We start from the raw sequence: 16156 nt of genomic DNA on the forward strand, positions 1-16156 counted from the left end.
GGGCTCGAACCCACGAACCGCGAGATCATGACCCAAGCGAAAGTCGGACGCTTAACCGACTAAGCCACCCAGGTGCCCCCACCATGTGTACTTTGGCTTGTTTCTTGAGGTAGCCTTGGAAAAGAAAACAGACAAACACACAGGGAACAGGGGCGGTTCGTGGGTTCGGGCCCCGCGTCGGGCTCTGTGCTGACTGCCAGCTCAGAGCCTGGAGCCTGTTTCAGTCTGTGACTCCCTCTCTCTCTGACCCTCCCCTGTTCACGCTGTCTCTCTCTTTCCTAGAAATAAATAAAAATATTAAAAAAAAAAACAAAACATACACACAGGGAACAAAGGCACACAAACACACCGACAAATCCAACAAACACTCAAACCAAAAAGGAAAAAGAAAAAGAAGGAAAGAAAAAAAAGAGGAAGGAGGAAAAGCAAATAATTAAAATTAAAAAGAAAAGAAACAACAAAAGAAAAAACCAAAAAGACAACGGACAGTCTAAAAGCACAAAACCAGAATTCCCAGCTACAAATAAAGAGTCGGGTGTATGCAGTGCTGATGGAAGAGCATATACAAAGAGAGAAATGACAGGGCAGGGAGGAAGTGAAATTGGAAGAGAAATGACCAGGCAGAGAGACTAAGAGGCTTAATTCAGAGAGACAAAGAGGAGAAGATGGCAAGAGGCGAGGAGAAAGAAATGAAGATAATGTTACTCAGAGAAACTATATAGTCTGATTACTCCCAAGAGAGACAGAAAGGTAGCAGTAGAGGTGTTGACTGTACATCTAGAGAATGGATTAAATGTGACCGTTTATGCAAACACTGACCAGAGTGCCCAGTCCGGCAGAGGGGAGGGGTACGAATGAGACAAGGGAGAATATATCTGAATAGAAAGAATTGATCTAGAATTAATAAGGCAGTGGATCCATGTTGATTTTGCCCCAGGGCTCCAGTAAAAAAAAAAAACAAAAATAAAAACAGCTCTCTAGTGGGGATGGGCGTCTTTTGGTGTAGGCAGGTCTTAGCTTCTACTGGGGTCCCGCTGGCTGCTCCCTGAGGCCCCGCCTTGGTGGCTGTGGGGAGAAAAATGGCGGTGCCCCAGTCCCTCCTCGTACCAGGCGCTGCAAATCACTCTTTTGGGTCCAACATCGCTTTGCTGCTGGTGCAGCCAAGGTGGGCAGTGTTCTATGTCCCAAGCTCCTCCTTGTTTCCAGGTCCCAGTCTGTGCACTTTATTGATACCGCCTGAAACAGAATCCTGCAGGTCCCGCAGGTCCCCGCTTCCTCGCCACTGGGGGTGGAGTGCGGGGAGCAGCGGGGCAGCCTGGGATTGGCTGCCTCCGCAATGCAGGGGGTTGAGCCTGAAGGGCAGCGGTGCAGTCTCTGGTGGGCCGCCTCCCTACCCCCAGTGGTCCAGCTGGGGGAGTGGCTGCGCATCCTGGGGTCAGCTGCCCTCCAGTTGTCCGGGATGGAACCCGGAGACCAGCAGAGCAGTTTCTCCTGGCTCCGTCTGGGACCTGGGGCACCCATTTAAAGTCAGCACCCCAGCTAGAACTAAGAACACTCTCCGTCTGAGCTGTTTTTCTCTTCTCCGGAGACAGTTCTATGAGCATTTTCAGCCACTCTTTCTTTTCCCCTGTACTCAACATGGCTCCCCAGGAGGGGTCTCCTTCCCTCCCTCTGTGTCTGGTCCCGGCCCACTGGCCCACTTTTATCTTCCCCAGTTTGCACTCACACACTTATGAGGTTGCCTTCCCAATGTGCTCTGTCTCTTTCTCTTCCCAAACTCCTGTGGCTTAGTGTCCTATGGCTTCAGGCCTGTTTGAGACATGGGTGCAAGTGAAATGCATGGAGCTCCCTACTTCTCCGCCATATTGCCTCCTTCAAAAAAAAACAGATAAACTGTTAATCTAAGGTCACTGTTCAAAGCTTGTCTTGAAAGCAGACTCTTCCTAATGATAAAAAAAGTTTATTTTGAACGTCGGTTCTTGATTATCCTTCCAACCAAAAGCATACTCTAGGGGCAGGAAAGACTCCATGCAGTACTGAGTTGTGGAGGATATATATATATATAATATATTTATTTTTTTAAATTTTTAAAATTTTTTATATTTTTGTAAAGTTGTATAGTTTGAAGGAGAAAAAAATGATCAGGTCATTTTGATAGTAGTGAGGAAAGAGACAACTTGAACCTCTTATGGAGTGTTTGAAAACTCTCAGGCTCTGTCAGCAGTGTGATCTGTCTATTCCAGGCTTTTGTTGTTTCTCAATGACACCAGGGGACTAATTGTGAAAAGTGTGGAGGTTTTTCTTCATGACATCCTCCTATTTTTAGGGATACCAAAAAAAAAAAACTTCTTTAAAAAAAACCCTCGTTACTTTGTAATTTAAAAAAGGCATCTCATTTATATCTTCTGAATAAAATGTTTGATTTTATTATATAAAATGGCATTTTGTTTTTTTCATACAATTTTTCCAAAGGATTGCTACCAGCATGTAGAGATTTAAGTAATCTTCCACATTAAAAAAAAAAAAAATCCCTGCCTTTACCATACCTTTGATTACTTTATAGTCTTAACTGCTGAGTTTCATCCTTCCTCTTATTGAAGAACAGTATATTCTTTTTTTTTTATTCCACTAGCCTTTTAGGGAGGCATAGTATTTGTCTTAAAAAATAAAAATCTGAATAGTTTTTATTTAGATAAACTAGGAGCTCAGTTTTAAAGCTGTATGTAGACTGTATATCTTTAAATATACCTAGGCTAGAAGCTAAGGCCAAAACTATTTTTCTGGGAGTTGATAAAGATAAGAAAGTGCTGCTTATCTCTGAGAGGCTTTGGTTATAAAACAAAACACTTATAGACTTTCTAGAGGGGGACCTCAAGATTTTAAGTTCAGCTATCTAGAAAACAGTTTTGTGGTAGTATTTTTGTATTTTTCTTTTCAAAGCACATTTGGAATGTGACTTAGGGGCGAGTGTTTTAGGGTTCTCCATTTAGCCCCATGCAAGTCTCTAAACCCACTAATGAGAACTCTGTTTTTAGGTATCAGGATGAAATTACATGCTTAACTGACTTCAAGATAAGTGTTTTTGTTTTCCTTAGTGAGTGTACAAGTTAGTTAATACCACTCATTTGACAGAGCCATCAGTTATTTTAGGGTGAGATTTAAATAAATTGGAAAATGTTTTTATTTGAAAATAAAATTATGATACACTACTGAAATATAATTTATATAGCTTTTACATGTATTGTAGCTTTGTGTTTGTGAATAATCTTAATTACTCTATTTTAGGACAAGGCTGGTACATCTTCTTTAATAATAAACAATATATTGGCTTGTAATGAGACAGTTCAAGTGCTTAAGGATGACAAAACCAAAACTGATTTGGGAAGAAAAAGACTAAATGAAAATGAGCTTCAACTAGATGAACCACCAGTGAAGAAAGGTACTACTTCATTTGTCAGTAAGAGGACTTTAAGAAAGTTAATTCCTAAACTAGTAATGGACAAAGTTGCAAATAGGAGGAAATTTACTTATCTAAGGAAAAAACCTGAGGAAATGTAAATGCCGCTGATTTTTATGCTAACGCTATAAACTGCCTAGAGGATGGGTGTGTGTGTTTACAGCTGTCTTTTATTTTGATAAAATAATTTTAGAAATTGTGTTTTTATCACTCGTCTGCATGCCTATGATTCTTTTTGCTTCTGTTCTTAAAAGTAGTCTATTTTCATAATTATAGTATCTTTTTATGCCAAAATCTCTCCACATTGTTTCCTCCCTTTGCATTCTTTATTCCTTCCATAAAGGACATTTGAGAGCAAGACTTTGAGCTGAATAGTACTAAAGACAGATGTGCTTGAGTTACTGTATTTACTATAGAATTACTTAAAAGTGGGTGTATGCTTACTGTATAGTATATGTCCCTATTTATGTGGAAGAATATATCAACTATTATGTTGTCTCTACTGATTCATAATTATTTTGGGAAAACTTTTGTAGTATAGTACAGGGAGGGCATAAGGGCTTTCTAAGAGAAGGTTTATAAACTTTAGCTTTCCTGCCTCGCTGTTTCACCTTGAGAAAAATGAGTAAGTTAAGTCTTACTTTTGTCATTAGTAAAATAAGTTACTCTCTGTCTCCTGAGTTGTCAAAGATAGAAACAATTGGGTAGTATACCAACATAATAAACATCTCAAAGAACCTCAGTGAAGTGAATGTTTGCAAAAGTAAATGCCGTAGAGGATAATATAGCATTAGATATGTGGTTTATAGGATGTGCAGTGCTCATGTGAGCTAATAGATCGAGACTAATAAGCATATGCCTTCTGTTATGCACTGAAGGAGGGGTGCCTTTGCTACCGGGAGAATAACCTTGCTATGATTTCCCATAGCACACTGTTCCTCTTCCTCTTTCACTTTGGTCAGTGCCATAGAGTAGCTGAGAATGTAGAATCAGTAGGTCACTAGAAAGTAGAAGTGGCCAGGAGCAAGTTATACACACAGTGGGACTAATCTTAAAGGTAACCCATTCATGAAGAAGAGTATTTAAGAACTGTTGTTATTAGGCATAAATAATTTTATTTTTTTCTCCTTGAATTTACAACCACTTTGGCCATTTCTCAAATTTTTTATGTTATTAGAGACTACAGGGATTATATATGGTATCCTATAAAAATCGTAGATAAAACCACACTCTTTCCCCTTTACTTTCTACTAAAATCTCTAGAATAAAATATGTGAGTCCTGTAACCCCTAGGATAGGATAAGGGGGTTGATAGTGTTTCATAAGCTGCATGTTTTCTCTTTTTAAAAAGGAATGCCAAGCAATTTTCCTATGAAAGTGAATTTGCTTGTTTGAGGTCATTGTGTCTATACTTCGGGGAAGCTGGTAACCATGTAAACAGCCTAGGAAATAAGCCTTCAGGTAGCAATAAAGGAGGCAAAACAGAGACATGATAGAGCCTGCTTACTTGTGATTGTTCAATCAAAACTGTAACTGTTATAACAAAATATAGTGAGCAGTATAAGTGTATGTTAAGTATAGTGCAAATATTGAATTAGCATTCTTATTGTTTATGTTTAGTTTTTATAAGTTAACAATAGACAGTGAAGAGTTTTTCCCATCTTGGTTGCTTGACTAAAACTTTAATTTCTCCCTGACAAGGCTGTTCTGAATATGTTCTATGAATCTTTTGATATAAAACATTTAAAATTTTCTGAAAGAATAGTATGAATATCTGAAAAAAAATCAGGTACAAAACAAATTAGTTTGATTTACCTTATGTAATTATCCCAGTCATGAAATATAGTAAAATTAAAGAACAACATTATTTGATCACAAAAATTTTAATAAGCTTTCTGTATTCACTTGAGGGTTTAGGGACTATATCCATATGGTATGCGTGACTCAAATTTCTCGACTTAGGACAGATAGGATCTATTTGTGAGTTGTGAATTTCTGATTATTCTCATTTTAAACTTGCTTAGATCCCATCTCTCCTCATGAAGGGTTCAGACAATTTTATAACTTGCCTTTTTAAAGGGCAAGAGGATTCTTTTTTTAAAAAAAACATTTCTAAGTTATGAAAAAAAGAGTCCAGGACTCTTATCCTCATTTAGTTTTCTTAATTAGGCATTTACACTGATGAAGTCATAGGTATAAATATAGCATCACAAGTAGAGAATTACATGAAATGGGAAGTAGAACAGAAATCTGAACCATGGAGAAGACTGGATAATTCCACTGTGGGATGACTTACTACAACTTTGTAAAATGTTAGGAGACACTCTGACAGAAGAATAACGTATTGGTTGAAGATTATTTAAAAAAAAAAAAATTCATAAGAGTAAGTGGGCTAGTTTTTGTAAAAATAGGGTAAATCTTTAAGATTCCAGAGTAGCTGGAATCCTTAGAATAAATTAAGAATCTTGAGGCAGTATGGGGCGCCTGGGTGGCTTAGTCGGTTAAGCGTCCGACTTTCGCTTAGGTCATGATCTCGCGGTTCGTGGGTTCGGGCCCCGCGTCGGGCTCTGTGCTGACTGCCAGCTCAGAGCCTGGAGCCTGTTTCAGTCTGTGACTCCCTCTCTCTCTGGCCCTCCCCTGCTCACGCTGTCTCTCTCTCTCCTAGAAATAAATAAAAAAAAAAAAAACATTAAAAAAAAAAGAATCTTGAGGCAGTAAATTGGGAAAATGTAACTACAAACAAAAGAAGAGCTTCAAAAATAAACTTAGCAGCTTTTAAGATAGTGAGGTTATACAGCAAGGGTAATGCCATGTTTTCCCCACCCTCTCTGAGGCAGAGGAGACAGTGAGTTATAGGTAATAAAACCTTATTTAGTGGGCTTTTAATATTGGTCTCTATTAAAGAAGAGAGATCTTGGGATTCCATAATGAGAATGCACAGTTACCCAAGAGCATTTAGACAATTGGGTGAAGAAAACAAATACAGATTGTATTTGAAAAATAGAAACTTACTGATAAGGCTTGTTTTTGTGTGTATACTATGGAAACTGAGAGAGGTGATATTATTACTTCTGCTTTACATTTGAGGAAGTGGTCTTAGGGTTAGGGAGTTTATTGACAGTTATATACCTAGCGAAGAAGGGTAAGGCAGTATTCTCAGAATTTCAACCATTTCCCCCCTAATTTGAGATATGAAAAATAAGTTACTAAGTTTTCAAGTCATTAATTTAGTGGATCCAGTAATATAATTGTACTTTAAAATTGTTCTTTAGGATTTGGGATGTCTACCTTAAGTGTCTTGTTATGTGATTTCCTTCCCTCTGTCCCATGTTATAATGATAACAAAGACTTGTAGTAGAAAATTTAGGTAATATTGAAAGTTATAAAAAGAATAGAAATAACTGGTAATCCTACTCAGGTAGCTACCATTGATTCTAGTGTATTTCCTTTGCCAACTCTTTCTGCATTATTTTAAGGAACTATAATTTTACATAAATGGGCTTATGTGGTTGCATGTTTTGCAACCTGTTTTTTCTTTTTCACTCAATGCCCTATTTCTGTTTTTCATCAAAAGTTTGCTTTCATATTTTATGTTTTAATATTGGCCTATTGGGTAATTTTTTTGGTTTTATTAAGGTTTGCCAGGTTAATAACAGTTTTCTTATTTTTAAAGGACCTATCCACATAAGTCCAACTATTACTGAAGCTGAAAAGAAAAGTGAAGAAATGCAGATCGTTTCAGAAGATGAGGAAGGCATTAGAATTTTACAAGAAAATAATGAGCTGAAAACATGTCTACTCATGGCTGAGAATGAACTTAAAAATGAGAAGGAAGAAAAAGCAGAATTAAATAAAAAGATCATTAGTTTGCATGAAGAACTTTCTTTTTCTGAGAAAAAGAATTTTACTTTAAATATAGAGGTCCAACAAATTCAGTCAAATTATGATAATGCAATTTCTGAATTACAATTGCAGAGAGGTATAAATCAAGAACAGGAGGAAAAGATTGAGAAATTGTCAAAGGAGATAGAAGCTGCTAGAAAAAATATCACAACTAATGTTTCACAAATAAAATTAATGCAAGCAAAAATAGATGAACTACGAACACTTGATTCAGTTTCACAGAACGCAAACATAGATTTACTCAGTCTCAGGGATCTGTCAAGTGGCTCTCAAAAGGATAATTTACCCAATACACAGTTACACCTTTTAGATAATGATGATTTGTTAAGTAAGCAGGTTAACAAATACCATATTCAAGAACTTACTAGGGAAAGTTCTTTCCACTCTACTATTGAAGACATCTGGGAAGAATGTAAAGAGATTGTTAAAGCCTCTTCCAAAAAAAGTCATCAGATCCAAGAATTGGAACAACAGATGGAAAAATTACAGGCAGAATTAAAAGGCTGTATGGATGAAAACAATAGACTAAAAACAGAGGAGAGAGAAAATAAAAATCAAGGTGACCTACTAAAAGAAAAAGAAAATCTTATTCAGCAGCTGAAACAAGAATTGCAAGAAAAAAACATTTCTCTTGATATTCAAGTACAGCATGTAGTTGAAGGGAAGAGAGCACTTTCAGAACTGACACAAAATGTTACATGCTATAAGATGAAAATAAAGGAACTTGAAGCAATCTTAGAAACTCAAAAAGATGAATGTAGTCGTTCAGCTAAGTTAGAACAAGAAATAGTGGAAAAGGAATCTATCATCTCAAAGCTAGAGAGAAATCTGAAGCAATTTCAAGCAAATCTTCAGGATTCTATTAAAAACAACAAAGATTTAAGTGAAAAGGAAATCAAGTTGAAAGAAGAAATCACACAGTTAACAAATAATTTGCAAGATGTAAAGCATTCACTTCAGTTAAAGGAAAAAGAAAATGAAACCAACTGGCAAAAAGCAGAAAAGTAAGATAAATGTTATTAAAATATTTTAAAATGTGCAAAGCCTTTATTTTATTGATTTTCCTATGTAGCTTTTAAATAGTAGATGGGCATAACTTAATCTAATAAAATACAGCATGTATGATGAGTAAAGAACTTGAACTTTGTTCAAATAAGCCTTTGGAACCAAAAGTTATATACAAAAATTGTTTATAAAATCACATGAAATCCTCTGTAAAGGACTCATTCACATTTGGACATTCCAAGTTTGTGAAAATACAGAATTTTGTAGATTGTTACCAGTTACATGTATGATCTTATATGTTTAGTGGTGTGTCACTATAGAAAAATGATTTGTGTTCTTTAGGTTCAAAGAGGAGCTCTCTGCAAGCTCTGCTCTTACCCAGAATCTGAAAGTAGATCTTCAGAGGAAGGAAGAGGACTATGCTGAGCTGAAAGAGAAATTGGCTGATGCAAAAAAACAGATTGAGCAAGTACAGAAAGAGGTAGGTTATTTGAAAAGTTGTATGGCCAATTTAAATAACAAAGATTGTTTTCCTTTCATAATGTAGCACACTTTTTAGACACAGATTTTAGAATTAAACATAACATTTGCCAACTCCATAATTTTTCTTAAAATGATGAGAACACTTATTTCACAAAAGAAAATTTAGCCAGCTTAAACTGAAGAATGTCCAACATTAAGAAAAATATGTGGGGGAGGCTGATGGGGGAATGGGTGAAATAGGTGAGGGGGATTAAGAGCTCACTAATCATGATAAGCACTGGGTAATGTATAGAATTGCTGATTCTGATTATATATAAGATTAGATATTTTTTTTCTTTTAAGCACTGCCAAGTTCTAGTTCCCCCAAAAGTAAAAATCAAACTTGTGTTTGCAGATCATATTCGTGAGTCGTATAGTTGTAACAAGTTTGTTACAGTTTAATATTAAAATAGGAAATGCAATCACTGATTGCAAGTACAAAATCCATAAAGTATATACAGTGAGAAAAAACTCCTTTCTACCTAGCCATCAAGTTTCTCTTCAAGGGATCAAATGATACCTGTTACTTCCTCTTTACTTTTTCCTCTTTCTAGCCTTCTTTCTTTTCTTTCTGTAAAAAAAAAAAAAGAAAATATCCTATAGACAATGTTGTGAATCTTGTTTTTTTCACTTAATAGTGCATCTTGGCTGTCTTCTTCTATCAGGATAATGTCAAGAATCTCCAGGGGCACCTGGGTGGCTCAGTGAGTTGAGTGTCCAACTTCGGCTCAGGTCATGATCTCACGGTTCGTGGGTTCAAGCCCTGTATCGGACTCTGTGTTAGCACCTCAGAGCCTGGAACCTGCTTCAGATTCTGTGTCCTCTCTCTCTCTCTCTCCTTTTGTCACACTCTGTCTCTCTCTCTCAAAAATGAATAAACATTAAAAGAAAAAACCCCTCCAGTGAACTATTTTACAGTACAAACTATATTTGCCATTAGTTAATTGGTCCTGTATTATATATTAGACAGTTCAGATAATTTTGTCCTCTGCTGATTGAGCTTATGCAGCAAAGTCATTTGAACATTTACAAGTCATTCTGTGGTGTATAAATTCCTAAAAGTAGAATTTATGGTTCACTGGTTTGTACATTTGTAATTTTGATACTTATTACCCTCTTTATACCAATTTGTAAGCCAGGAGTAATTATGAGAGTAAGACTTTTTTTCCCACCCTAATCCACAAAGTAGTATTTTATCATACTGTTTGATATTTACTAATTTGACAGGTAAATAGTATGTATCTCACGGTAATAATTTTATTTGCAGTTTTGTAATTATGAGTGAGCATCTTTTTGTTTAAAAGCTGTTTATATTTTTTCTATGAACTGTGTATTCATATCTTTGGCTTTTTAATTTGGGTTATTGATTTTTGTTCTGTTTTTCAATTATTTTTGCTTTATAGGAGCTTATTATATATTGAGGAAATTAGCCTTTCTAAAGATATGAATTGAAGACCCCTTCCCCTCATTGCTGTTTTTTTTGATAAGGTTCTTTTTTGCCTTATAGCAAATTTTGATTTTCATGTATTTAAATTTATTAATTTTTCTTTTATGACTTCTTGATTTTGTCTTGTACTTAGAGTTTTCTAAAAGTTGAAAGTTTTTCTTAAATAAATTTTTTTAAAAATTTTAAGCTTTTATTTTTAAGTAATCTCTACACCCATTGTGGGGCTTGAACTTACAACCCCGAGATTGAGAGTTGCATGCTCTACCAACTGAGCCAGCCAGGTGCCCCTAAAAGCTGAAACAATTTAAAAAAAATCTTTAAATTATTTTTTAAATGTTTGTTTATTTTTGAGACAGAGACAGAGTGTGAACAGGGGAGGGTCAGAGAGAGAGCGAGACACAGAATCTAAGGCAGGCTTCAGGCTGAGCTATAAGCACAAAGCCTGATGTGGGGCTCGGACTTAAGAACTGTGAGATCATGACCTAAGCTGAAGTTGGACGCTCAACTGACTGAGCCACCCAGATGCTCCAAAGCTGAAACAGTTCTAAAGAATTTTTTTTATTATTACTTTGAATTAGTTAAAAAGAATACTTAAATATGTATGGTCTGAAGAAATTGATATAGCAAATGCTTGTGAGCCCCATCCCTACTTCTGTTTCCTACCTCCATAGAAGTTATTACCTTGAACATTTTGTGTTTCTTTCCTTCTAAAAATATAATTCAAAACCATATTTATTCTTTATCTCTAAACAGTATATTGTATTTTTCTGAGACCTTTTATTTTTTGCATCATATTCCTGAGATTCTTGAGTTGGCAATAATCACTTTGACTGCTGTATAATATACCCTTGTATGACCTTCTACTATTTATTTATCCATTTGCCTCTTGACCGTTTTGGGTTTTTTTCTGTTTTTGCTCTAGAAGCAGCATTCCTCTCTTATACATGCCTGTGTGTATACTTATGTGAGAGTTTCTATTCCAAGGGGTGGAATTGTTGCATCAGAGGATGTGAAGGGGTATTATTGCCATTTGGAATTGCATTCCTCTGATTACTAATGAAATGCAGCACGTATTCATATTTTTATTGGTTATTCTGGTTACTACTCTGAAATCATTTGTTCATATTTTCTTTTAATTGTACTTTTTTTTTTATTAGTGTGTAGGATTTCTTCATACTTGATTCTTTGTCGCTTAAATATGTTACAAATATCTTCTGGTTTGTTGTCTTGATGATTGAAATTCTGTATTTAAAATCTTTTCTTTTTTTTAATGTTCATTTTTGGGAGCCAGGGTGCAAGTGGGGGAGGGGCAGAGAGAGAGAGAGAGAGAGAGAGACAGAATCCAAAGCGGGCTGCAGGCTCCAAACTGCCAGCACAGAGACTGATGTCGGGCTCAAACCCATGAACCATGAGATCATGACCTGAGCCAAAGTCGGAACCTTAACTGTCTGAGCCTGAAGTTCTTTTTTTTAATAGTTTTATTTTTTACTATTCTTTTGAAAACCAGACCACCTTATTCTTCAAATGTACTTAAAACAAAAGCCAGCATCTATCGGTGCTCCACTTATTTCTGTGATTCTTATTTTCACTCAGTTTTTATCTCTGTTATTTCTTTCTTTTTTTTTTTTTTTTTTGCTAATTCTTCAGTTCATTTAAAAAGATTAAATTTATTTGTCTTCATCCAGTAGTTTTTGTTTTTTGTTTTTTTTCAACAGAAGATTGGTTCATTTATTCTAAACCATTTGAAATTGAAGTTCTGGAACAATTTGTTATTTAACATAAAAAATGCCTGCAGTAAGACAGTAGTAATGTAAATTAAAAATGAATGAGAAAAATAGAATGGGTATGAACTTTTTGATTAAATAAACAACAACTTTCATGATTATTAGGGCCTGTATAGTAAAGGAAAGGAAGAGGGAGAGAAGCTCTTGCTATGGACCCAGTTTCCCTCTGCAGTTTTTGTGGATAGTGGTTCTCTTCTATCCCTGACAGCTCCTTAAGCACTGTGATGCCTGGGAGGTTTGGCCTAAGTTCTCATGCTTCGTTTATAGTGATTTGTAGAGATGTGTAAATTGTATTTCTCATTGCTTCATCAGCACAGTTTGTAATTTATAAAGTTCTCAGACTCATCATCAGTATATTAAGTAGGATTCTGATTTAAGGACAATGTTAAGAACTAAGCTTTCTTGATATGGAAAATGCTTGTGTTATAGTATTAAATAATAGAAGATGGACCTAATTTTATATACAGTAAAACCTTGAACAGACAGATTTGAGCTATGCAGGTCTACTTTTTCTCTTCTTTAGCTTACTTTATTGTAAGAATATAGTATATGATACATATAGCATACAAATATGTTCATTGACTATGATATTGGTAAAGCATCTGGTCAGGTTTTTGGGGAGTCCAAAGTAATATGTTAGGGTGCCTGGATGGCTCCCACTCTTGGTTTTGGCTCAGGCCATGATCTCATAGTTCATGAGTTCAAGCGCCGCATCAGGCTCTGCGCTGAAAGTGTGGAGCCTGCTTGGGATTTCCTTCTCCCTCTCTTTCTCTGACTCTCCTCAGCTTGCTCTTTTTCACTCTCTCAAAATAAATAAACATAAAAAAATTTAAAAAGTAATATGTCAATTTTTGACTGCACAGGGGATCTGCATCCCTAACCTCTGCATTGTTCAAGGGTCAAGTGTATGCGGTAAGATTAAAAGTTTGTGAACAATCTGCATTTAAAATATAGGCTGCAAGGAAATATATAAAAATATTATATATTTTGATTAACTTAGGTAATGGCATATGTAACTCTTTAAAAGCTCTATTTGTTGCATTCATTAGTATCTTATGTATTCATTATAATAAGAGAAATATAACAAAGTTTTTAATTAATGGAAGGAAAATACAAATTGTACCACCATAGGTAAAATGCATAAACCTATGTAGTTTGATATATGTTTATACAGAAAGTTTCCAAGTTATGAGACATATATTTTAGTAGTAAATTAGATTAGAAATGTTAGACAGTAAAGATGACCTGAACTATAATTAGATAGTAGGAAAATTCTTAGATCAGTAGGCTAAAAGCAATGTGGTATAATTTGGAAAAGATTTGTTTGTCACTCAGAAATTTTGGATTCTTTACTTTCTAGGCATGTCACTTACTGGTTTTAACATACTACTTCTGAGCACCATGATTATCAGTAAGCATTCTAAAGGATGGTATAGTTAACTTCTATTCACATGGAATTGGTTACTTAAATAATAGTTCATTTTCCAATTAAATAAAAGCTTTTTCTAATTAAAAACTTCATTGTATATGTTATTTGGAAATATTTTTTAACAAATGAAGATACAAGTGAAAGCCTTCTCCTCAATCATTTCTCTTTTATTTTCTAAAATTTATTTTATTTAGTATTATTTTTTTAAATGTTTTATTTATTTCTGAGAGAGAGGGAGAGACAGCATGAGCAGGGGAGGGTCAGAGAGAGAGGGAGATACAGAATCTGAAGCAGGCTCTAAGCTCTGAGCTAGCTGTCAGCACAGAGCCTGATGTGGGGCTTGAACCCACAAACCACGAGATCATGACCTGAGCTGAAGTCAGATGCTTAACTGACTGAGCCACCCAGGTGCCCCTCTCTCTTCTTTTTAAATATGATCAGTCTTGACAGTCCATCTTTGTTGTTTTAGATCTTTTTTGTATGCATTTAACAGTATGTGTAATTACTGTATATACCTGTATGTGTTTATTTTTTATAAATGGAATCACCTATATGTAAATATTGCTTTTTAACTCTTATTTTTGAGATTTTTTTTTTTCACATCACTTTACAAGGGTATCTCCTTTTATGCTTTATTGTATAGATGACCACTGTTACCCTAATGATGGTTATTAAGGCTATTTTTTCTTTTTCAAAATAATGTGTAGTGTCAATGTAAATAATAATAATGACAACAGCAATAATAGCTTACTCTGGGTCAGTTATCCTGAGTTTATATATAACATCTCATTTAATTCTCAGACATATTAGGGGTAGGCATTGTTTTTAGCTTCCATTAATGGATAAGGAAACATGTACTGAGAGATCTAACTTGTCCAAGTTCACTTAGCTAGTAAATGGTAGAGCCAGGATGGAAACTGGTGGTCCTTATGTGCATATTGGTGCAACACACACTCTTTATTTATTGTTGGCTGACAGTTTATGGCTGTAAAATTGATAAGGATGGTATTTATTACTCTAAGTCCCATATTTTTAAACAAAATAAACATAATATATATTATAAATGTATGATTATAAAAGTAATATGTATCTATTGTGTAGTAAATTTGGAACATTCAGAAAGCCTAAGAAGTAATATAAAAATTCCCTGAAACGAAACCACTCGGAGCTATTAGTATATTACGGCATTTCCATGCTTTTTATGAAGGGGTACTTTTTCAGTTTATTTCCTTCATTTTATGAGATCTCCAGGATTGGTAGAGAACTGTAGGATTAGGTTACCAGTACCATCAAAAGTCAGTTGGCCTTCACTTGCATAGATAACTTCTGATCTTGTAACTTTTCCATTTTCATCCTCTGTGGGTCATTATTAGCTTTTAAAGTATTTCTTGTATTACTGATCCATTACTCAGTAAACCTTGGAAATCTGAGCCAGTATTTTCCTCATAAAGTATCTCTACTGATTTTTCTGTGATAATGATTTTATTGAGGCAAGGTGCTATGTTTATCCTTTTTTAGAGCACTTTGAGAATTTGAAATTTTTAAAATATTATAAGAAGAAAGTGATCTTTTCATGTGCATTATCCTTTAGTGTATTAAGACATTTTCTATAATTTGAAGCCCTATCATAGTATGTTAGAATCTGTAAATTTTTTTTTTTATTTAAAAAAATTTTTTTAATGTTTATTTCTGAGAGAAAGAGAGAGAGCAAGGGAGGGGCAGAGAGAAGGAGACACAGAATCTGAAGCAGGCTCCAGGTTGTGAGCTGTCAGCACAGAGCCCAACATGAGGCTCAAACTCACCAACCTAGAGATTATGACCTCAGCAAAAGTCGAACGCTTAACTGCCTGAACCATGCAGGCGCCAAAACAACTTGTCTAAAAAAATTTTTTTATGTTTATTTAGTTTTGAGAGAGAGAGAGAGAGTGAGAGAGCCTACGAGTGTGAGTGGGGGAGGGGCAGAGACAGAGGGAGACACAATCCAAAGCAGGCTCCAGGTTCCCAGCTGTCAGCACAGAATCAAACATGGGACTCAAATCCACAAACCATGAGATCATGACCTGAGCCCAAGTCGGATGCTTAACCTTCTGAGCCACATAGGCACTGCCGAGACAACTCATTTTTAATCTGTAGGAGTATTGTTTAGATTTGTAATTATCCTTCTATAAAAGTTTTGAGATGTGATTCATTTGCTTCACCTAATCATGGATATTTTGTTTTGAAACAGAAAATAAAAATAGGCATTTATAATGTCAGCCCTCCGTCTGACCATATCTTCTTCCTCTGGTCCTCTGTTTCCAAGCTCCTTGGGGCTGTGACATGTACCCCTCCCACCCCGCTCCGTATAACCTACAGGGCCAACTCTGCAGCTATTTAGATAATCCTGACTGCGGTAAGAAAGATTATCAATGTATAAATACCCCTGTGTCCTGGAGTGGGGCATAGTTCATTAAAGATCCCCAACTGGGATCTGAGACCCAGCAATGGCAGCTTCGCTCCTTAAATTCCCTTAGTGACTTCTCAGGTGTACCTCAAATTACAATATACCTTTTCCATTCTCATCCCCATCTTAGATAGAATCTGTAATTTTTCTAATAGGTTTTAAAGGA

The 16156-nt window shown here is 35.5% G+C and overlaps 1 protein-coding gene across 6 annotated transcripts in view; it reads left to right on the plus strand.

Moving 5' to 3' along the window:
* Positions 1-16156, plus strand: part of KIF20B (kinesin family member 20B) — an 85033-nt gene that overhangs the window by 34991 nt on the left and 33886 nt on the right. For all 6 annotated transcript variants that reach the window (XM_039224739.1, XM_039224741.1, XM_039224738.1 and 3 more), the window contains exons 19-21: positions 3286-3439; positions 7131-8364; positions 8708-8846. In XM_039224739.1, the coding sequence (XP_039080670.1) occupies positions 3286-3439; positions 7131-8364; positions 8708-8846 (1527 nt within the window). The remainder of the gene's footprint in view (positions 1-3285; positions 3440-7130; positions 8365-8707; positions 8847-16156) is intronic.

Source organism: Hyaena hyaena, unplaced genomic scaffold, assembly GCF_003009895.1.
Source record: "Hyaena hyaena isolate Hyena2069 unplaced genomic scaffold, ASM300989v1 scaffold_1760, whole genome shotgun sequence".
Lineage (NCBI taxonomy): Eukaryota > Metazoa > Chordata > Mammalia > Carnivora > Hyaenidae > Hyaena > Hyaena hyaena.